This window comes from Anomaloglossus baeobatrachus, chromosome 6 (genome assembly GCF_048569485.1).
Source record: "Anomaloglossus baeobatrachus isolate aAnoBae1 chromosome 6, aAnoBae1.hap1, whole genome shotgun sequence".
In the NCBI taxonomy this organism is placed as follows: Eukaryota; Metazoa; Chordata; class Amphibia; order Anura; family Aromobatidae; genus Anomaloglossus; species Anomaloglossus baeobatrachus.
In genome coordinates this window covers 381,478,501-381,501,375 of record NC_134358.1, presented here as the reverse complement: position 1 = coordinate 381,501,375, position 22,875 = coordinate 381,478,501, and the positions used below count along the sequence as shown (strand labels likewise).

The window sequence follows — 22,875 nt, the reverse complement described above, 5'->3', positions numbered from 1 at the left end:
CACAAATTACACATATATATATATATATTTGCAAAGATAAATAATCTTACAATGCAATATTTATATTAAGTTTTACCTTCTGAGATATTATCCCAATAAGGTGAGAGAAATTCATATTCTCCACGCTGTATTTTCTCAAACAATTCCTCGTGATTGCGTTCTGGACTTCTGAAAGGTGGAAATCCACAGAGTAGTACATACAGGATAACTCCAGTTGCCCACATATCAACTTCTAAGCCATAACCTATGGAAGCAAAAAATATATACAGTACTTAAAGAAAATCTTTCAGTAGACTACCCTACCCCTTTCCACTATATATGGGCATGTGTGGTGCCCCTACGGCTTCAGGCGACACAGGGTACTGCACCCCCATTAGGGTGTAGTACTCATCCTAGGTCCAAGGAAGGTTGAGGTCAGTTTACACATACACACACATGCAGTCACTGGGTTTCCCTCCCCAGTAGGGATCGGGCCAGGGTCGGATCACAGTAGTGGGTCACTACAGTGGTGGGTTTACAAGATACCACCACACCAGAGGCTCCACTGGACTGGGGACTCAGGGTCAGGAAAAAGCAACCACCAGGGGGAGTAAAGAGCACAGTGGGAAGAGCAGGTTGACCTAGTGAGAGTAGTGAACCAGCCGGTGGCAGCGGCTGGAGGCAACAGCTCAGACCACACAACACAACAACTATGGAGAGTTCAGCTTCAGACACAGAGCAGAGTGGACGTGCCGCGCGCAACTCTGTGGGCCACGGCGAAGCCAGGGAAGCTGCTTCCACAGGACTGGCACTGTCGGGATACAGATTCTTACGGCAGGCATACTTCACGCTGTCTACCAACTCTGCAAGGGTCGCGGGGTACGGCTACAGAAAGTCACCGGACCCGTCCAATTAGTCTGCAGCAAATAGCACATAGGATCTGGGGTTGAGGAGCGGCCCCATAGCGGAACCGCGCTATCAGCATACAGAACAGGAGACACTTTACTGACACCGGGACCCTCAAATGCTTCATGCCACGGGGGTCCGATACTTAGCGCATCAAAGGAGGAGAGATCTCACAGGCTGACATACACACCGGACTTGACCTTTCACGGATCCGGGATCGGCTGGAGACCATCGTGGCAGAGAACGGTGCCTAGGGCAGTGTCTGAAAGACTTGTGAGTAAAAACACCTGGAACTGCAGCCCCTGTCTCTGCCTCTCTTTTACCGGCACCATCGCCCAGTGCTGCAGTGCCAACGGGGATCACTACTACCCCCGCCATCCTCCTGGGGTAATCCCACACCACCTGTAGGGAGCGACACCATCACGGCTGCACTTAACATCTGCCCCAGTGAGAGACCCTGCAGCGGCGACCTCCATCCCTGTCCACGTACCAAAGATGGCATCACGATCACCTTAAAAGACTTTCCTAAACCTCCAACTACTACCTCCATCCTCCCTGCCACCACCCTCCTTTTCTCCTCCCTGTACTCCTCGGTGCAACGGAACCTGGCCAGGCACCTCGTGACGACACAGAGGATCTGCACCCTGGCCCAACAACGAGTAGGTTAAAACACCTGCCCCGTGGAGCGCTACACATGCAAATCTTTGAAAGCTAAATCCAAAGCTTTGAATCATCCCGGAGTCAGCGGGACTGTCTCGATTTGAAGGCTCAGTCCCTTATCCTGGCACATCAGGGCTTTGTCCTCACTTTAACTCACAAGTTTGCCAAAATAATTGTATGGACTTCCCCACCTAAGTGGTAAAGCTTCTACAACAAGACTAGACACAATAATCTGATATTGGTATTCAGATTAAAGAAGCTTAATATATCAAGATAGTAAAATATATTTTTTATTAAAAATATTTTAAAAATTATTATTTTAATTCCACAGTATAGTACCCAAGAACATGGAAAATATGTCATACATGTGTTACTAGCATCAGCATCAAACAATATCCCATCACAATAATGAATCTCATAGCAATTCATAGAGTATGAAATACATATATCATAACAACCATACAATTTTAGTACTAAACAGATGTTATAAATCTCCTCAATGTAATCTCTCTAAAGGCCCCATCACACACAGAGATACATTTTTGGTAGATCTGTGGTTGCAGTGAAATCATGGACATATTGTTTTATTTGTACACAGCCACAAACCTGGCACTGATTGTCCACAATTTCACTGAAACTACAGATCTGCCGCAGATTTATCTCTGTGTGTGACAGGGCCTTAAGGCTTCTTTCACACGTCCCTGAAAAACATGCACGTATTTCAAGGACATGTCAAAGGTGCGTATTGCCCTCGGTGTGCTGTGTGCATGGACTACGTGTGTTCTCCGTGTGTTATCCGTGATAACACACGGAGAACGGGAACTTTCTGCTCACCTGTCCCTGGCGTCGCTGTCCGTGGTGCTGATCTTCGGTCTCCGGTCCTGCCGACTCCCCGCTGCTGCTGCTTCCGGCCGCAATGAAGTGAATATTCAATGAGCATAATGAGCGGCGGTCAGCAGCAAGTGACAGCAGCGGCAGAGACAAGAGGGCTGGAGAAGGTGAGTAATGTTTTGTTTTTTTCTCACTAACACATGTCTTTTCTCCGGTGCGTGTCACACGGAACACATTCGTGTGGTCCGTGTGTGTTACGTGTGACACGTTTGCGTTCCGTGTGACACCCATGATGCCGGAGAAAAACGGACATGTCGGCGTGAGAAACACACGGACACACGTAAGTACGGAACAGACACACGTTCCGTGCAAAAATACTTACGAGTGTCCTAAACATTAGGAATACATAGGTCCACGTGTGTACGTGTCTCCGGTACGTGAGAAAACTGCCAAACACGTACCGGAGGCACGTACATGTGAAAGAGGCCTAAGGTATATTTATGTTGCTAAGATCAACAAACATCACAATTGCTAGTTACATCAATAGTACACATTCATCATTGAAACAGATTGCTGACTAAGGCACTTAAAGTGCTATGTGCTAAAGAGTAGTGTGGGACTAAGGGGTACTTTACACGCTGCGACATCGCTAGCGATGTCGAGCGTGATAGCACCCGCCCCCGTCGCTCGTGCGACATTTGGTGCTCGCTGCCGTAGCGAACATTATTGCTACAGCAGCGTCACACGCACATACCTGGTCAGCGACGTCGTTGTGACCGCCGAACAATCCCTCCCTCAAGAGGGAGGTGCATTCAGCGTCATAGCGACGTCACTGCGGCGTCACTAAGCGGCTGGCCAATAGAAGCGGAGGGGCGGAGATGAGCGGGACGTAACATCCCGCCCACCTCCTTCCTTCCGCATTTCCGGCGGGACGTTTGATGCTGATGCTAGTAACACATGTATGACCTATTTTCCATGTTCTTGGGTACTATACTGTGGAAATAAAATAATATTTTTTAAATATTTTCAATAAAAAATATATTTTACTATCTTGACTTCTTGAGCTTCTTTGTCCTGACTTTTTCATTTTCTTTCGCCGCCTCTGTAACTCTTCCTCGGATGATGGAGGGCAGGGGATAACTCTCTGCAAACATAAATAATTTTTAAAAAAAATCACTTCTATGGTCGCACCAAGAATTAAACTCAATGTTTGTAGACAGCAGCTCTAGCTGCTCTAGCTATGAACCACAGCCCAAATTTATGAAGATGGAAGAATTTGGTATAAATATCATGTATTGCATGGTGTGACCCCAGACACAGATTATACATGTACATAGAGATACATCTGTACACAGTAGCGTATCTTATGTCCCTGTATTCTAGAGGTGAAGAAATAATCAGGTTGTTTTGTTCCTGTAAAGTACTAAAAAATAGTTAATAAAAATAGCAATTTCTAATTGCAGATATTTTTTTCTCTTTTTTGTGAATCTCCCTGGGATTTGAACCAACAACATCTATAATTACAATCTGGAGTTAAACCTTTGAGCCACAGGCAATGCTGATGGCAGTGGTATCATTTTGTATACTTGAAGCTGCAGTGTCGGCTCTCATTATACTGGTACATAGAGATACATTGGTCATAGAAGTTTATTACTATGTACCTGTATTCTAGAGGATGAATAAAAGAGATTTTTCTTCTCTTAATATAAAACTGCTGAATAGTAATACAAAAAATAAAATAATAACATTCTTAATATGTTTTTAAAAAAATAAACATCACAAATTACCAAATAGCATGGACATCTTTGATGTCCCTGTAATCGTAACAATCCAAACAACACAGTGATCAGATTATTTATGGTGATTGGATAATGGAGTACAAACATGGCTGTATTGATTATTTTTCTCTATTTAACCTATACAAATTGTAATAACATTTGTACAGTAACATAAATGCTGCATTTTTCTAGTGCTTTTTTCCTGTACATTTTCTCCATTTTGTCGGCACCACACAACACAATAAAATTCTTCTCTGATTATTGCATGTTTATTGCGGGTTTTTTTGTACATTTTCCCCCTTATTGTATGCTTTTTTGGTGCAGATGTGAATTCTTCATGCTTTCTTAATACTATGTCATCTGTACATCATGCTCATCTCTAGGTGAGACCTATAGATTTATTTTTTGCTCATATATTTATAGTTGTAGAAGCAAGATTTTCATCCAGAAAGGTTGGACAAGTAAAATCTGTTTGGTATTCTATGTGTCAGCGAGTGTGCGATTTTTATTTTCTCGTCTAGCATCCGTAAGACATCTGTATGCAATCGTTTTTTTTCTCAGCAAATATTATTCTACAATCATTTACAGGGCCATTACCATTCTATGCTACAGAATGGTAGCGTATCTGTAAAAAATAGACAGCATATACAGTCAGGGCCAGAAATATTTGGACAGTGACACAAGTTTTGTTATTTTAGCTGTTTACAAAAACATGTTCAGAAATACAATTATATATATAACATGGGCTGAAAGTGCACACTCCCAGCTGCAATATGAGAGTTTTCACATCCAAATCGGAGAAAGGGTTTAGGAATCATAGCTCTGTAATGCATAGCCTCCTCTTTTTAAAGGGACCAAAAGTAATTGAACAAGGGACTCTAAGGGCTGCAATTAACTCTGAAGGCGTCTCCCTCGTTAACCTGTAATCAATGAAGTAGTTAAAAGGTCTGGGGTTGATTACAGGTGTGTGGCTTTGCATTTGGAAGCTGTTGCTGTGACCAGACAACATGCGGTCTAAGGAACTCTCAATTGAGGTGAAGCAGAACATCCTGAGGCTGAAAAAAAAGAAAAAATCCATCAGAGAGATAGCAGACATGCTTGGAGTAGCAAAATCAACAGTCGGGTACATTCTGAGAAAAAAGGAATTGACTGGTGAGCTTGGGAACTCAAAAAGGCCTGGGCGTCCACGGATGACAACAGTGGTGGATGATCGCCGTATACTTTCTTTGGTGAAGAAGAACCCGTTCACAACATCAACTGAAGTCCAGAACACTCTCAGTGAAGTAGGTGTATCTGTCTCTAAGTCAACAGTAAAGAGAAGACTCCATGAAAGTAAATACAAAGGGTTCACATCTAGATGCAAACCATTCATCAATTCCAAAAATAGACAGGCCAGAGTTAAATTTGCTGAAAAACACCTCATGAAGCCAGCTCAGTTCTGGAAAAGTATTCTATGGACAGATGAGACCAAGATCAACCTGTACCAGAATGATGGGAAGAAAAAAGTTTGGAGAAGAAAGGGAACGGCACATGATCCAAGGCACACCACATCCTCTGTAAAACATGGTGGAGGCAACGTGATGGCATGGGCATGCATGGCTTTCAATGGCACTGGGTCACTTGTGTTTATTGATGACATAACAGCAGACAAGAGTAGCCGGATGAATTCTGAAGTGTACCGGGATATACTTTCAGCCCAGATTCAGCCAAATGCCGCAAAGTTGATCGGACGGCGCTTCATAGTACAGATTGACAATGACCCCAAACATACAGCCAAAGCTACCCAGGAGTTCATGAGTGCAAAAAAGTGGAACATTCTGCAATGGCCAAGTCAATCACCAGATCTTAACCCAATTGAGCATGCATTTCACTTGCTCAAATCCAGACTTAAGATGGAAAGACCCACAAACAAGCAAGACCTGAAGGCTGCGGCTGTAAAGGCCTGGCAAAGCATTAAGAAGGAGGAAACCCAGCGTTTGGTGATGTCCATGGGTTCCAGACTTAAGGCAGTGATTGCCTCCAAAAGATTCGCAACAAAATATTGAAAATAAAAATATTTTGTTTGGGTTTTGTTTATTTGTCCAATTACTTTTGACCTCCTAAAATGTGGAGTGTTTGTAAAGAAATGTGTACAATTCCTACAATTTCTATCAGATATTTTTGTTCAAACCTTCAAATTAAATGTTACAATCTGCACTTGAATTCTGTTGTAGAGGTTTCATTTCAAATCCAATGTGGTGGCATGCAGAGCCCAACTCGCGAAAATTGTGTCACTGTCCAAATATTTTTGGACCTAACTGTAGATGGTCCGTGTGCCGTCCACTCTCTTCTCTCACTCATAAACATACATTGGCGAGTCCTGGACGTTTTACATAACCATACATAAACAGCAAGCGGCAATTTTTTTCCTGAGGCCAAAAACAACTGAGTAATAAAAATAGCAGCTCGGCACTGACTTATTGTTTAACATTAGTGCAAGTGCAATCCAATTTTTTGTCAAATTGCACTCGGCGTATTTATATGCAGATGTGAGTGAACTCTTAGGTAGAGCATTTCTCTGTCTGTTTTTCAGCAATGTTTTACTTCAAACAAATAATAATTTCTGATCCAGTGCTGTAATGTCTCTATAGTCCTTTGTGTCCTCCCCTGCCCAGGAGATGTGGTATGATCAGACCATGTCCCTGTACAGTCAGACACGGCCATTACACAGTACATAGGAGGGGAATATATAAAAGATTATTTCAGGACATTTTTTTTAGTCTCATCCAATTGTGGATCTTTTTTTCTTCCAAGATCTATTGATTAAAGACAACCTTGTTCATGTGAAAACCCCTTTAAGGATCTAGACAACTCAATACAAATTTTTACCTAATTTATTTTTTCTTAAACTATTGTTTTCTTCAAATTAAAAAGACCACATGACTTTTTACCAAGTTCTTTCATCTCTGTCAGCAATGGCGGGCCTAGTATGCTTTACCCACATTAGTTAACATCAGACTTGTTAGTAATGATATAGAATAGGCCACGTTACAGGCTGACTATACCCTTTTCTGAGAGGATTTCCGGGGCTACATATGTTGGCGTTCCACACACAGTGAATATAGGCTCTGACACAAACACTGCAAGTCCAAAATCCGCTAACTTTAGAGTACAAGATCCATCAGGATTATTTTGAACCTAAAACAAAAGAAAAAACATTTTGAAAAGATTCACAAAGACAAAAAAGCATTGTCATGGTGACATTACATGAATCCAAATCCCTGTCCTCACATAACTGCAAAAAAAAATCATTCCTTGCAACTTTCAGGAAAGTGGAGGTCAAACTCTCTAAAATAGCAAACAACACAGGTACTGATCGTCTTTAGGGTCAGTGTTGGCTCGCTGGCATTGCCTGTGTCTTACTCAGTGCTTTGACTGCAGTGGTAAATTAACCTCAATAGCGCATATCACTGTTGTAGCTAACCACTGAGCTCGGCTATTGTGTTGAGGTAGACCACATGAACCACTGAGCTCAGTAAATGGCTACAGCCATAGAAGGAACCCAAAGACCAAATACCGAACACCAACTCCAGAAGGAACCAGAAGATCCAAGTGAACTGGGCATATGGTGCTAAATGAGGAAGTTTACTCTCTAAAATTGGACTTGCAGCCTGGGGGGGTTGTCCTGTTGTCTCCTACGGGCCTGTGTACTGTTTGCTTATGTTATTAGTTAAGGGTGACAAATACTCATCCCTGACAGGGAGACTGAGACAGCATTGACAATACCTATTGTTTAGTAGTATAAATAATAGAGTGTAAATCATGTTGTATCTATACTTTGTGCATTTGTATAGTTGCATTTTTTACTGTAAAATAATCTTTCAAATTATCACCAACTGCGTTGTGCTCTTTACAAATATTGCAGGCACTATCTCTTTGTTTGTGTAACATAAATCCCTCTTGTTTACACTCTACTGAGACATCTTTTTTGTGCCACTGCATCCTCATAACCTGCTTACATCTATTCCAGCCAAAATGGTGCTCTAAAATTTAACATTTTTCCTTCTGATCCCTGCCATGTGCTCAAACAGTAGTTTTCCCCCACATATGGGGCATCATTGTACTCAGGAGAAATTGCACAACAAATTGTACAGTCTATTTTCTGAGGTTACCCTTGTAAAAATTTAAAATTTGGGGCTAAAGCTACATTTTTGTAGGAAAAATTAATTTCTCATTTTCAGGGTTCAAAGTTATAAAATTCTAGAAGTACCTGTGGGTTGAAGGTGCTCACTTAACAAATATCAAAAATTCCTAAAATATGACTTTTATTAAATAAGCACTAAAATTATTTTCTAATAAATAAACACCACAAAATCACTCCCTTTTAAAAATGTACACACAGTAGTGACAGAATAGGGGAATTGAGATAGGTGTACTGAGTTGCAAGATACGATAAATCCTGTGTCTAAATTGCCCTGCTGCTGCCCCTAATAGACTGCCCTACCTGGCTGTGGAGGTCGGCACTCTAATCAGCGCAAATGGTGCCCCCGCTCACCGTAGAATCTCCCTAAAGTCCCAAAGACTATCCCTGTCTCACTGTGTGTATTCCAAACCACTGCAAATCCACACAAAAAAAGCAAACATCTCTGTTTACCTGGTCCTAATATATAACCAAAAAAACTAACTGAAGCAACATAAGCTATCTGCAGGAGCATATCCAGCATCTACCATATCCTGGGAAATTTATCCCTTTATCTAAAGCCTCCCGACGAACCTGAGAGGCAGGAGAAACATGTTGAGGCTACATTATATCAGGCTCCTAAAAGTGAAGTAACCCACCTTAACATCTCTGTTATTATACGTCGCATGTGAATGTGATTTTTTTCTATATATAAGAACCTTATTGAAGTGAAGGACTGATTGGTATTGTACCACTGGTGCGAGTATTGACTTCATGTTTGTTAGACGTAGGATCAGGTATGAAGTAGTTCTCCTCTAATCAATCACATTTAGGCAGAAGTCAGTTTTTCTGGTTATTTATTAGGACCAGGTATACAGAGATGTTTTTGGTTTGTTTTTTGGTTGTTTGGATTTGCGGTGGTTTGGAATAAACAAAGTGAGACAGGAATAGTCTTAGGAACTTTAGGGAGAGTCTACAGTGAGTGGGGGCTCCATTTGTGCAGATTAGAGTGCCGACCTACGCAGTAAGGTAAGACGGTCAACTAGAGGCAACAGCAGGGCAATATAGACACAAGATGTATCGGATCTTGCAGCTCAGTACAGCTACCTCAATTCCCCTAATCTGTCTCTACTGTGTGTACATTTTTAAAAGGGAGTGTTTTTGTGGTATTTATTTATTAGAAAATAATTTTAGTGCATATTTAATAAAAATCATATTTTAGAAATTTTTAACATTTGTTAACTACACACTTGGGATTCCTCTTTTATCCTATACAGTTAGCTTGAAGGTGCTCATTACACCTCTAGAAAAGTTCCTTGAGGGATGTTCCTTTCAAAACTGGTTACTTGTGGGGAGTTTCCAATGTTTAGGCACATCATGGGTTGAGCAAACATGACATGGCGTCCACTATCTATTTCAGCCAATTTTGTACTCCAAAATTCATATTGTGCTCTTTTCCTTCTGAGCCCTGCCATGTGCCCAAACAGTAGTTTATATTGGTGTACTCAGAAGAAATTGCACAAGAAATTTTATGGTCCATTTTCTTCTGTTACCCTCCTGAAAATGCAAAATTTGGGGCTGAAGCAATATTTTTCTTTGAAAAAAGAAAATTTTCATTTTTTTCCTTTCACATTGCCTTAATTCCTGTGAAGTACCAAAAGGGTCAACAAACACATTGAACTCCTTGATCTTTGAGAAGTAGCCATTTTTAAAATGGTCTCATAAAGCCCCTCAGTCACTTCAAATGTGATTTGGTCTTTAAAAAACTTGGTTTTATAAATTTTGCTGGAAAAATGAGAATTTGATAAACACATCTAACTGTATAACAAAAAAATAAAAAATGATTAAAAATGATGCTGATGTAAATTTAGCTTGTGGCAAACGTTATTTATTAATGATTTTATTTGATATAACTATCTGGCTTAAGGGCATAAAAAATCTAAGTTAAAAAATTGCAAACATTTTTGGCACATTTTTTTTTCATAAATAAATCTAAATCATATTGATCAAAATTTACCACTTACATAAAAGTACGAGTCATGAAAAAACAATGTTAGAATCACTGGGATATGTTGCGGTGTTCCAGAGTTAGTACCATATAAAATGACATTGGTCAGAAATGTAAAATTGGCAAAACAGGCTGGGGGGGAGAAGGGGTTAAAGGCAATACTACCAAACATTAGCCACGTGTATGTTAACTTCTGGGGATTTCATTCAACTAGTGAAAGCTGAAATAAATCATTGACTCTAGTGTTAGGTCACCCTCACACGTTTATTATTTGGTCAGTATTTTACATCAGTATCTATAACCTAAAACCAGGAGGGGGTGAAAAATGCAAAGTGGTGCACACGTTTCCATTAATTTCGCAATGATTGCTCCACTCCTGAGTTTGTTTTATAAATACTGATGTAAAATATTGACCAAATACTGAATGTGTGAACATGGCCTTATTCTGACATTTCACATTGTTGAAATATACAGTAATAGTGATCTTTGTCAGAGAGAATACGTACTACGAATAAATGGCAAAAATTGTGGAAAATTGTTGTGGTTAATGTATATGGAAAATTGTCACTCTAACTGGATGTTGCCCTAGACATGTCCTATATTTTTAAAGGAGCCAACATCAATTTTTACTTGTATTAAAAATAATGTTTGAATACACCGGCATCCTGCAAATAATGATATGCAGTATTAATTTCTGCAATAAGAAGTCTCAGTAAAAAACATTTATATGTGTGATGTACAGCAAGTGTATTAAAATACTTACCAAACACCATCTTCCAAGGTTTCCTGAATCCAGTCTTCTTCTGGCCCATGTGACCTGAAAACAGACTAATGGGCTCATACAGAGATTTATGTGTGGAATGGAAGTAACTTTCTTAATGTTAGTCTATAAAGCCCAAATTTGATTTTCATAGATTTATGTGACGCCCTGGCAAAACCAGGGAGTCACAGAAGTTGTACAAATCTCTCAGGTACAAAACTCGATCCTCCTTGGCAGTCCAACACAAAACCCACACCCAAGTGCACAACGCCAGCCAGTAAAGCCTAGTCACCCCCTATGACAATAGGGACACACCAGTAGGCGGGACCAGGTGGATAGGAGCACCCACCTAGGGGTCCTGAGGTGTCAGGGGCGGGAACACAACAGAACAGTCCAGACAGTAGTCGAGTACTGACAGTTGACAGTGGAGGAGTGTGAAGTGCAGCGGAGTCAGGGGTTGGGGCCCCTGGACTACCGGAATAGGTGGCAGACGGCAAGCAGGACCAAAGGCAACGGAGATCCGGTCGCGGGAGACCTAAAGTGGACTTGGGCAGGGTTGTAACCCGCCGGTGCCAACAGCGGGAATCCGGTCCGGAGGCCATGCACAGACGGGGTACCTGGACCCTAGGGCGAGGAAGGTTTCAAGCCCCTTGTCAATTGACCAGCCGGGGACAAGGTTTCAGGCCTTATTCTACAGAAGCCCAGAGAGCGAAACGGAAGCCCAACACGGGGGATAGGGTGTCCGCCAGAACCCACAGAGATCCCAAGGGTCAGATTTCGCGGGCCACAGCTCCCAACATACAAAGTACCGGAAGTGGACTTCCCCGTTCCAAGCAGAGTTGTCCCATTGAAAACACAAACACTGAGTGCAGAAGTAAGGGACCCCTGTTTGCTACACCCGGGTGTGGGACCCAAATACACCTGGCGGAGGCGACCGGTCACTAGCAATTTGGTTTACCACTGGACTTTGTGTGCAATTCTTTGGAACTGTGAGTACACTATCTATCCCCGGTCCAACCTGCATGTCATTCTCCGCAGCCATTGCCCCCGTACACCCTGGGCCCCGGGACAACACCTCCCCTACCCGTGGAGGGGATTCCATCCTGCTGCCCTGCTCCATCAACCCCGGGCCTCCCATTACCAGGCAGCGGCGGTGCTACCAGCTCTCACCGCAACCCACGGGTGGCGTCACTAACAAAAACTCTACCCCCTGTAAATACCCCCCCTTCCTACGGTTGTGAGGACGGACGGCAGAACGACCCCGGGTCCGGCTACCACTTGAGCCGCAGTAACGAACCCAGACCCGAGCAGCCCCTGCAGCGCCCCGGCCCCCGTCCGCAACATTTCCACTGGAAAATAATAAATGCCTCACATATTGAGAATTGGCAAAGCTGAAAACTTGTCACATGGCCAGAAGAGGATGGGAGGTGTACTGGAAACCAGGGAAGATGATGATCAGTAGTTATTTTAATACACTTGCACTATATCACATCATAATTAGGAGGGTTTATGGGAAAAAAAATCACTGAGACTTCTTCTTTAACACACTAAAGATATGGTCAATAGTCTACTATCTTTAAAGGGAACCTGCCATGTCTACAAACGCTATTAATTTGTAGGTCTGTGGTTAATCTGCAAGTTAATTTAATTCTAAAGCTGTACTGCCAATGATGGGATAAAGCCAGTTCTCCCAGAGTCAGTGGAACCGGTTTTCAAATTACCATGTGTTCCCTGAGCTGACAAGAACTGATGCCCCGATCCAGTTCTAAAGACCGGGAGCCCACTGATTCCAAATAATTGTGCGTCCTCGGACACACATTCAATTGTAATGTATTTCTGTAAGGAAACTCACCGCCTCCAGCACTGCAATAGTTAAGAAGGCTCTGGCCTATCAGAGGCCGGCAACTAATGTCACACACACACACATGTCACTGGTACATGGCAGTGACATTATACGCCAACGTGGGCTGCCCGGCTACTGGCCTCTTTAGATAGAACAAGAAGATAGAAGAGGTAAGAATAATTTCTTTGTGTGTGTGTGTGTGTGTGTGTGTGTGTGTGTTTTACAGTGGGAAGCGGAATAAGGGACAGAGAAGGCCAGGATGACGAACATAAGGGTTAGGATGGGTGAAAAAAGGATCAATATTTGGAACATAAGGGCCAGAATGGGCTACATAATGACCAGGATGAGGGAGATAGGGGTCAGGATGGATTACATAAGAGTCAGAATGGGTGACGTAAAGGCAAGGATGGGTGACATAAGAGCCAAAATGGGTGACATAATGACCAGGCGGGTGACATAATGGCCAGAATGGGTAACATAAGGGCCAGGATGGGTGACATAAGGGCCAGGATGGGGGACATAAGGGCCAGGATTGGGGACATAATGATCAGGATGGGGAACATAAAGGCAACGATCGATTACATGAGGACCAAGGATGAGTGGCATAAGAGCCCAGAATGGGTGACATAAGGGCCCAGGATGAGGGACATAAAGGATGGTTAAAATAATGACCAGGATGAGGGACATAGGGACCAGGATGGATGACATAAGGGCCAGAATGGGTGACATAAAGGCCAAAATGAGTGACATAATGGCCAGGATGTGTGACATAAGGGCCAAGATGGCTAACATAAAGGCCAGGATTGGTGACATAAGGGCCAGGATGGAAGACATAAGGGCCAGAATAAGGGACATAAGGGCAAGGATGGGGGACATAAGGGCCAGTCTGGGAGACATAAGCGTAATGCTGGAGAACATAAGGGCCAGGCTGGGAGACATAAGGACCAGGATGTTTGACATAACAGTCAGGAAGGGGAACATAAGGGACAGGATAAGGTCATAAGGGCCAGGATGGGTAACGTAGCAACCAGGATGGGAATATAAGGGCCAGGAAGGGGGTCATAAGGGCCCAGGATGAGTGATGAGGACCAAAAGGGCCAAGATGCTGGACATAATGGCCATGTTGGGGTACATAAAAACCAGGGACCCATAGTTGGCACACGGCGCCGCACCTTTAAGGATTAAAAAGTTAGTGACACACCGAAAGGTTCGCTGTAAGGTGGCAGTGGGCTTCATACAGCATGATCAGAATGTTAAACTAAGAACCTCATGGGCCAAAATAGGTAACATGAGGGCCCGGATGGGGAACATAAGGGTCAATATAGGTGACATAAGGGCTAGGATGGGTGACATAATAGCCAGGATAGGGGACATAAGGGCCAGGAAGGGGGACAGAAGGGCCAGGATGAGGGACATAAGGGCCAGGATGAGGGTCATAAATGCTCAGGATGGGGCACATACAGTATGTCCCCCATTCTGAGCACTTATGTCATACATTTTGGTCCCATATGTCACCCATCCTTGCTCTATTGTCACCCATCTTGGCTCTTATGACGCCCATCCTGGACCTTCATGTCTCTCATCATGGGCCCTTATATCACCAGTCCTTGGCCAATTTGTCACAAAAGGGCTCAGGACAGGTGACATAAGGCCTGATAATAGTCCTCAGGATGGATGACATGAGGACCCAGGGTGAGAGGTATAAAGGCTCAGGATAGCTGACATACAAGCCCAAGATGGGGTGCATTATTACAGGAAGTGGACGGGATGGAGCATATTATTACCAGATGGGCAACATTATTACAGGAAATGGTCAAGATGGAGCATGATGATTACAGGATGGGTGATATTATTACAGGAAAGGACCAGATAGGTGACATAATTACTGTATGAGGCTAAAAAGATGAACATAGATTATTAGTTTATCGTGACAAGTGCGGGAAGTCATTAGTGTAGGGGCCAATTAGGAAACGTTATTACTGCTGTAATATACAATATTTTACTTTGAGGGTATTGTTTTCCATGGAGGGAACAAAAGGAAAGTTGTGTTACTGCGTAGGGCGGCACTTTTTTTTCATCTGGTGTCATGGAAAAAAGTGGGAAAGGTGTACTAAAAGCGATCAGCTATAGTTAACTGTGTGTTATTTTCTGTAGACACGAGTACTGGTTGGAAAAAGGGATAACGGTCTGGCCGTGATAAAAAAAAGTAAAGATGATAGACTTCAACTAGAGATGTCACTGGTAAGTCAGTATACTACAGGTAAACACACACTATACACTATTATATACAGAGCTGCTGTGTATAATGTCACATGTAAGGCCTGCATTACCTGTACACTGACACTATATACAGAGCTCCTGCGTATAATGTCACTGGTAATCGCTGTATTACCTGTACACTGTACACTATATACAGCGATCCTGTGCATAACGGCATTGATGGTATTATTAGTTCTGTTAGTATTATTATTTTTACTAATGATAAGAATTGTAGTATATGCTCATTATGTGGTGGTAATATGTGGTCTGGTCACGATGTGGTGGTATTTGTCCCTTGTAAGTGGTATTATTTGGTCACAATGTGATAGTAATATGTGGTCTGGTCATGGTGTGATGGTATTTCTCCCTCATATGTGGTACTATTTGGTCACTATGTGAAGGTAATATGTAGTCTGGTCATGGTGTGGTAGTATTTATTCATTGTATGTGGTATTAATTGGTCCCTATGTGGTCATAATATGTTGTTTGGTCATGGTGTGGCGCTATTTGCTACTTGCATGTATTATTAGGACACTGTGGTGGTAATATGGGTTCTGGTCATCGGGTTGCAGAATTTATCCCTTGTATATGTTATTATTCACTTACTATGTAGTCTGGTCATGGTGTGGTGGTATTTGTCCCTTTTATGTGGTATTAGTTGGTCACTATATGGTGATGATATGTGGTCTTGTTACGGTGTGGTGGTATTTCTCCTGTGTATGTTGTATAGTTTGGTCATTCTGTTGTTTTAATATGTGGTCTGGTCATGGTGTGGCAGTTTTTGCCTGTAGCTGCTAATGCCAGAAATTAAGTGCAGCTTACAGTTGAGGTAACAGATGGACAGGACATCCTTTCCAATCTGAGCAAGGTTCATTAGTACCAACTTTCCAAACTTGCAAAAAAAATTAATAATACTGACCATACTAGCAAGTGACTAACAGTGACTGGAACAATGTGGACCTGCCAGGAGGCAATGAGACTGTAAATGAAGGTAGAGGTAGGGTAAGGAGACAGTACTAGAGATAGGTAAGTCCGCAGATATTTGGGTTTGGTAAGTCAAGTCGGACTTAAAACAAAAGTCTGTTAAGGGTTCAGACTTGAACCCAAACTTGAGCCTGGACCTTGAAACCCATACGAGTCTTTGGGGACCAGAACTTGTGTACTGTAAAATGGTGGTAGTAAGGGCTAGGTTGACTGTAAAAGGAAGCAAAATGAGGATTAAAGTAGGACAGTTATGCTTATCGAGTCTCCGGGCAACTGTCACATTGCTTCCGGGTCTGCTCATCTGCTTCCCTTGCTCACTTTCTGTTCTTAAGGCTGCTTTACACGAGTCGATCTATTGTGCGATGCATCGTTGGGGTCACGGTTTTGGTGTCGCACTTCCGCCGTTTGTAACGACATCTTTGCATGTGTCAGCTCCGTGCGTTTGTAAATGATCACTAATCGTTTAAAAATCGGCCATCGTGTACTCGTCGTTTAATTCCATAATATCGTTTATTTCTGACTTTCCGAACGACACATTGATAAGTGTGACTCCCTTTCATCGTCCTTCTTCGTCGTTTTTTTTAACGTCATCAGCGTCCAGGGCGTAGTTGCTATTTTAAATAGACACGCCTAATATGTTGTCATTGGATGTCGCTGATACGTTTTGATTTGCTAATCATGAAATAAAAGCCGGAGCTAGTGTTCTGAATTTCGTCCATTCTGGGTAGCCTTGGCGCAGTGTGTATAATAGTACAGTGTTACTTATTTGTTTCTGTTTTTTTCAGGATTCATCTGCTTGTGTCCTTTTGCAACCGTATTTGTGGTAAGTTTTATTTTAGCCCCTTTTTTTTTGTAAAACAACATAAAATGTCAATATCAATTGAATACATAAATGTAAAAACCTTTGTTTAAAAAATTTACAAGAATAAGGAAAACATTTTTCCTAACCAAAATATTATTTGAACAATATTAAAACCTAACATTAAAAACACCAACCCAAAAAAAAAAATAAAAAAAAAAATACCTTTGATGCAAGACAAACAAAATTCTCCAAGAGAAGGATGCTAGGAAAAAATATTTGCAGATATAAGGGAAAAAAGAGAACGCACGAGAGACGATTTATATTAAATCTAACCAAACAGCCAAAGAATAAAGACAGGAGTGTGCTGGAAAACAAGAATCTGGACGTGATAGATTATAGACAACGTCATAGAGGGGTGTATAGTTTACATAAAAACGCCCATAGGATAGACAGATTGACTAGAAAAAAACATGTGCCTTTGGCACGACCGCCATGGACAATCAATACATCGTGGATCGCTATTGTGTCGTTGAGCACAACAAAACGTGTGACGCATAGACAGCAACCTATGTGCGATCAAAAAAAAAAAAAAACATGGCCGTCACGCATCGGCTACAAAATCGCTCGATCAGTTGTCTCGTGTAAAGCAGGCTTCAGTTCCAGTCAAACTGACGGCATTATGGCATCAGTGATTGGTTGCCCTCACACTAGTTGTCTGGAAAAAATGTCGTAGGGTTCCCTGTATTTTTATACCCAGCTGTAGCCCTAAGCTGTGGGCGTTGTCTTGGCTGTGTATCAAAATACAAGGGACCAGCTGTCTGCTTTATCTGCGCTGGGTATCAAAATATGGGGGACCCTATGACATTTTTTTCAATTATTTACCTATTTTTACACTCTATTTTGGGTACTCAAATAGCTAGTTTGAGAGCAACCAATAACAGACGCCGGCACACCGTTAGTCTGCCTGCAACCAATCATAGACGCTGTCACAGAGGCAGTGAATATTCATGAGAATTAATGAGCAGACCCGGAAACTTGTGACACCTGTGCAGAGACTCGTTAAATATAATTGTCCTGCTTTTATCCTCATTTTGTTTCTTTTTTTAATTTTCTTTTTATCCACGTGACCAAGTCTGAACAGTAACACAGACTTCCCTGAGAGGTCCGTGTTCGGGGTCTGTACACAGACACCTGGTGTCTGGTACAGACCCTAAACTTTACAGTTCGTGTTCGCCAATCACTGGAAAGCCCTTTTAATTTTAGTAGCTGTTACTTGTATTATATGGTTGAGAAAAGTGCTCGAAAATGGGCATGGTTAACATAATGAGTGTGGCATTGAAATGGAAGTTTAAAAAATGGGCATGGGTTACTAACAAAAACAGGGAACCTGATGTAAAAAAATTTAATCCCATCTCTGTGTGTGGCGGTCGCACTGGAATTCTATCTACCTCGATACCTTTCAGTCATAGAGGCGCAGCCGGCGCAGGTTCAGTCACTGCTCAGAATACAGTGAGCAACAGCTATAACTACAACCCGACACTGACTGACAGCCGGCTCAGGTCAGTCAGTACTGGGACATAATTACAATCATTGCCCACTTTGTACTGAGCGTTGACTTGAGTTGCATCTGGCACCTCTATAACTGAAAGATGGAGACTACCGGGGAATATAATGTTCATTTATTACTGAGCCAGACTTTTAGCGTGATGGACCCATAGTTTTAAAATTATATTAACCTGTTCATTAAACCCATATTTTTGACATGACAGGCTCCCTTTTGGACTGATGATGTAGATGATTAACATCACTAAGCTCGACCTATGGCCTATATTGTGCACCATACTTCTCTACTTTCTGACCTACTAAAATAACACTAGTCACTTACCAGTAGATTTTCAGGCTTCAAGTCCCGATGAACAATATTTTTACTGTGCATATACACAAGAGCCTCGCACAAGTCACTCAACATAAGAGCGGCATCATGTTCAGTGAATTTAATACTTTCAGTTATTGCGTCAAATAAATCTCCTCCTTTTATGTATTCCATTATCAAGTAAATCTCATTATCAGTCTCAAAATCATGCAGAAGTTTGATGATATTAGGGTGGGAGAGTAATTTGATGATCTTTACTTCATTTTCAATAATGTCTTCCTTTCCTGCCAGCTTGGCTTTATCGATAATCTTCATGGCAAATTCTTGATTGGTTTTCCGTAGTCTGCACTCCTTGACAACTGCAAAGTTTCCATCCCCAATACTCCTGCCAATCTCATAATACTTGTCTATATCCATCCTATCTTTGATGCAATATTGGCTAATTTTGATAATTTCCCCTTCCTCGGCCATACATGAATGATCATCTAAGATCTTTTGTGCAGTAGAGTCAATGTTCTCCATATTTTCCTTTTTACTGTTAGATTCATTGTCGGTGACTGATATGTCTTTGTTTATGAGAACATTCTCCTTTGTATTTTCCAGAAAATCTTCTATTAGCCGTCTACTGGATTTTATTGGTGAGCAGTCCGGATGTTCACCATTGCATTTTTTTCTCTCTAAGTGACATTTCTTTTTTTTCATGACTGAGTTCTGGCTTTGAAATCTATGAGGGGGACAGATTGAATTCTGTTTCAAATCAATGTTTTCTATTGGTTTCTCTACCTTACTATAATCCGTATCCAGTATTCTACTTCTGTTTAGGCAAACTACACACTTGGATTTTGCTTTCTCTGGTTTATACTTAATTATTGGTTGTTTCCTACAACTCTCTATTGGAGATAAATCTTCTCTTATGTCATTTTCAAAGTCACTGTTCATATCTTTTTGATACTTGTATGTTTTACAGTGCTTACAGTGCAAGTTGTAATCCAAACTTGTGCTCAGTAGTTTATTTGGTTTACTATGGCATATTTCAAGCTTTTTCATTGCTTTAGCTAAGTGTTCTTGATTGCCTTTAAATTTGTCATGTTTTTTTGTCCTCCTGGATTCTTCAGTCCTGCACTTGCCATGTATTTTGTCATCAATTTGGCAGATATTTTTTAATTTGTGGGTTGTATCTGTGTCTTCATATCCACTATCAATATTTAACCCATTATCATTGAGCTTGCATCTCAGTTTTTCATAATGATCCCTGTTTTGCTTAAATGACCTATCGGGATAAAGTTCATTAAAAACAATTTCAATGCTCTTCAGTGTAAGCTGCTCTCTTCCTAGTGCAATAAAAACATCATCCCCACGAAAGAAGTCAGACACACTGCGAATTTCCTTGCCTTTTAGGTTATAAAGTTTCCTCACACGATCATTTTTCCACCTTGGGAGTCCAAGGCCTTCTGATATGTCAGCAATGAGTTGTTCAAAGGTCTGGACAGACCTCCGGTTGAGAAGTAATGTGATTTTTTTCAAAGGATGAGATCCCGGTTTAACCACAGTCACAATTCTTGGTTTTACTGGACTGTTTTCAGAATGTATGGTATGAAAACCATTCTGAGAATGAAAATAGGGTGAAGTATAGCTATTTATGCCTTGAAATGGCTTGCCAAATGATCTAGGACCTATTGGTGGACAAGTCACCTGGTGCCTTCTGTCTGTGGACCTTACATGTAAGTTGTTATACAGATGACCATAAAGTGTTTGTTGTCCTGAAAAATATAAATTTTAATTGATAAAACAGAAATATAGAAGGAATAGCAAGAAATAGCTGAAATTTATTATTCAGTAATATATTATTGAGTTTCACCAATATCCAATAAATACGAATTCTCACAAGTTTTTGATAAATAATCAAAATCTATATTGCTGCACGCTTGCAGCAATATTACCTTTGCCAAAAATATAACAATTTATTTTGACATATGATGGTATTAGTTTTCTAGAAATAATCAAAATCTACTTGTTCTCCATGAAATTAGTGCAAAAATATCCAGTAAAGTAACATTTCAGAATATATTAAACTAATGTATTTTCTATGACAAGATAAGTAACAAATGTATGAAATTTAGTGGTCAAACCACTGGAACCCCCATGATATCTAGTATAGGGATTCCTATTCTCAGTTCCTCTGATGATAGGGATCTATAGGGATTGGGCCTCCTTCATATGTCCGTGTATACAATACGAGTGGTATCCATTCTTTTCATAGATTCCACATATACCAATTATAATATATGGGGCTGCCCACTTGTTCGCGTTTTTACACAGACCTGAAAGTGCAAGTCACATGGAGACGTCTGTTTTTTAATGACAAAGGCCAATACAAGTCTATGAGTCAGTGAAAAACACATTCCCACACAGAATATAGATGTGCTATATGTGTTTAACATTGAAAAGTATAGAAGTTTTGTAATTTAATTCTTTCTTGATCCTTACAGAAAAAACACTAATGGTAAAAGTGGACACAATGATAATACCGTGTGATGATAACGTGTGATGGAAGCCTAATACAGAGTATAAGGCCGGGGCCACACGGGGGACAAATGCGATCCTCGCATGACACTCGGCTCACGCTGGAGCCGAGTGTCATGCGAGTGTCACTGCGACTGAGGTCCAATGATGCGATCGGACCTCAGCTGTAGGGGTGCGGACCGACACTCATGAGGGGAGGGCTGGTGCTGAGGAGGGGCGGGCTGGCGCTGCGGAGGGGAGGGAGGGATTTATCTCCCTCTCTCCTCCATTGTCGGCTATTGCCATTCTCGCCCTGCACTCGTAGTACACCGGTGAACTGCGAGTGCAGTGCGATTTATCTCTCGCCCCATAGACTTGAAAGGGTGCGAGAGAAACCAGGAACGCATTACAGTCGCAGCATGCTGCCATTGTTTTCTCGGTCCGATTAGGGCCGAGAAAATAATCGCTCATGGGTGCTTGAACATAGGCTAATATTGGTCCGAGTGGAATGCAATGTTTTACCACATTCCACTCGCTCTGATTTTCATGCCGTGTGTCTTAGGCCTGATCAACACACTTGACCTCGTTCTAATGATCTGTAGCAGTGTAAAAAGCTAGCAATCAGACATTTATCACCTATTATTGTATAAAATATAAATTACTTTCATGAGAAAAGCTATTTACAGAGGTAAAAGTCATAAATCAACCTCTAAGGCTGTTAAGGGGGCTTTACACGCTACGACATCGCTAATGCGAACTCGTTGGGGTCACGGAATTGGTGACGCACATCACCACATTAGCAATGCCGTTGCGTGTGACACCGATGAGCGATTTTGCATCGCTGCAAAAACTTGCAAAATCGCTCATCGGTGACATGGGGGTCCATTCTCAAAAATCGTTACTGCAGCAGTAACGAGGTTGTTCCTCATTCCTGCGGCAGCACACATCGCTCCGTGTGACACCGCAGGAACGAGGAAGCTCTCCTTACCTGCCTCACGGCCGCTATGCAGAAGGAAGGAGCTGGGCGGGATGTTACGTCCCACTCAGCTCCGCCCCTCCGCTATTGGGCGGCCGCTCAGTGACGTCGCTGTGATGCCGCACGGACCGCAGCACGGACCTCCCCTTTAGAAAGGAGGCAGTTCGCTGGTCACAGCGATGTCGCCGGGCAGGTAAGTATGTGTGACGGGTCTGGGCGATGTTGTGCGGCACGGGCAGCGATTTGCCCGTGTCGCGCAACAGATGAGGGCGGGTACCCACACTAGCGATATCGGGACCGATATCGCAGTGTGTAAAGCCCGCTTTACCCCCACAGATCTAGTAATGTCCTAGAGAATCTTTATCATTTTGTCCCAGTGAAACAGTCTTAGAGGTTGATTTAAAACTTTTATTTCTGAAGGAATATGACTGACTTTGCTACTACATTACTTTCTCAGGTCAAGAGATATACGGTAACTTATTTTTGCTGTACCTTGAAAGAGTTGTTAGCTTTTCATCAAATTTAATGTTATGATTATGATTATTATTATTATTA

The 22,875-nt window shown here is 41.9% G+C and overlaps 1 protein-coding gene across 1 annotated transcript in view; it reads right to left on the bottom strand.

The window, feature by feature from the left end:
- Positions 1 to 22,875, bottom strand: part of DCLK3 (doublecortin like kinase 3) — an 84,369-nt gene that overhangs the window by 10,810 nt on the left and 50,684 nt on the right. Inside the window, exons 2-4 of the mRNA XM_075315071.1 lie at positions 18,855 to 20,602; positions 7,199 to 7,331; positions 77 to 244 (exon numbers count right to left, since the gene is read on the bottom strand). Of these exons, the coding sequence (XP_075171186.1) occupies positions 77 to 244; positions 7,199 to 7,331; positions 18,855 to 20,602 (2,049 nt within the window). The remainder of the gene's footprint in view (positions 1 to 76; positions 245 to 7,198; positions 7,332 to 18,854; positions 20,603 to 22,875) is intronic.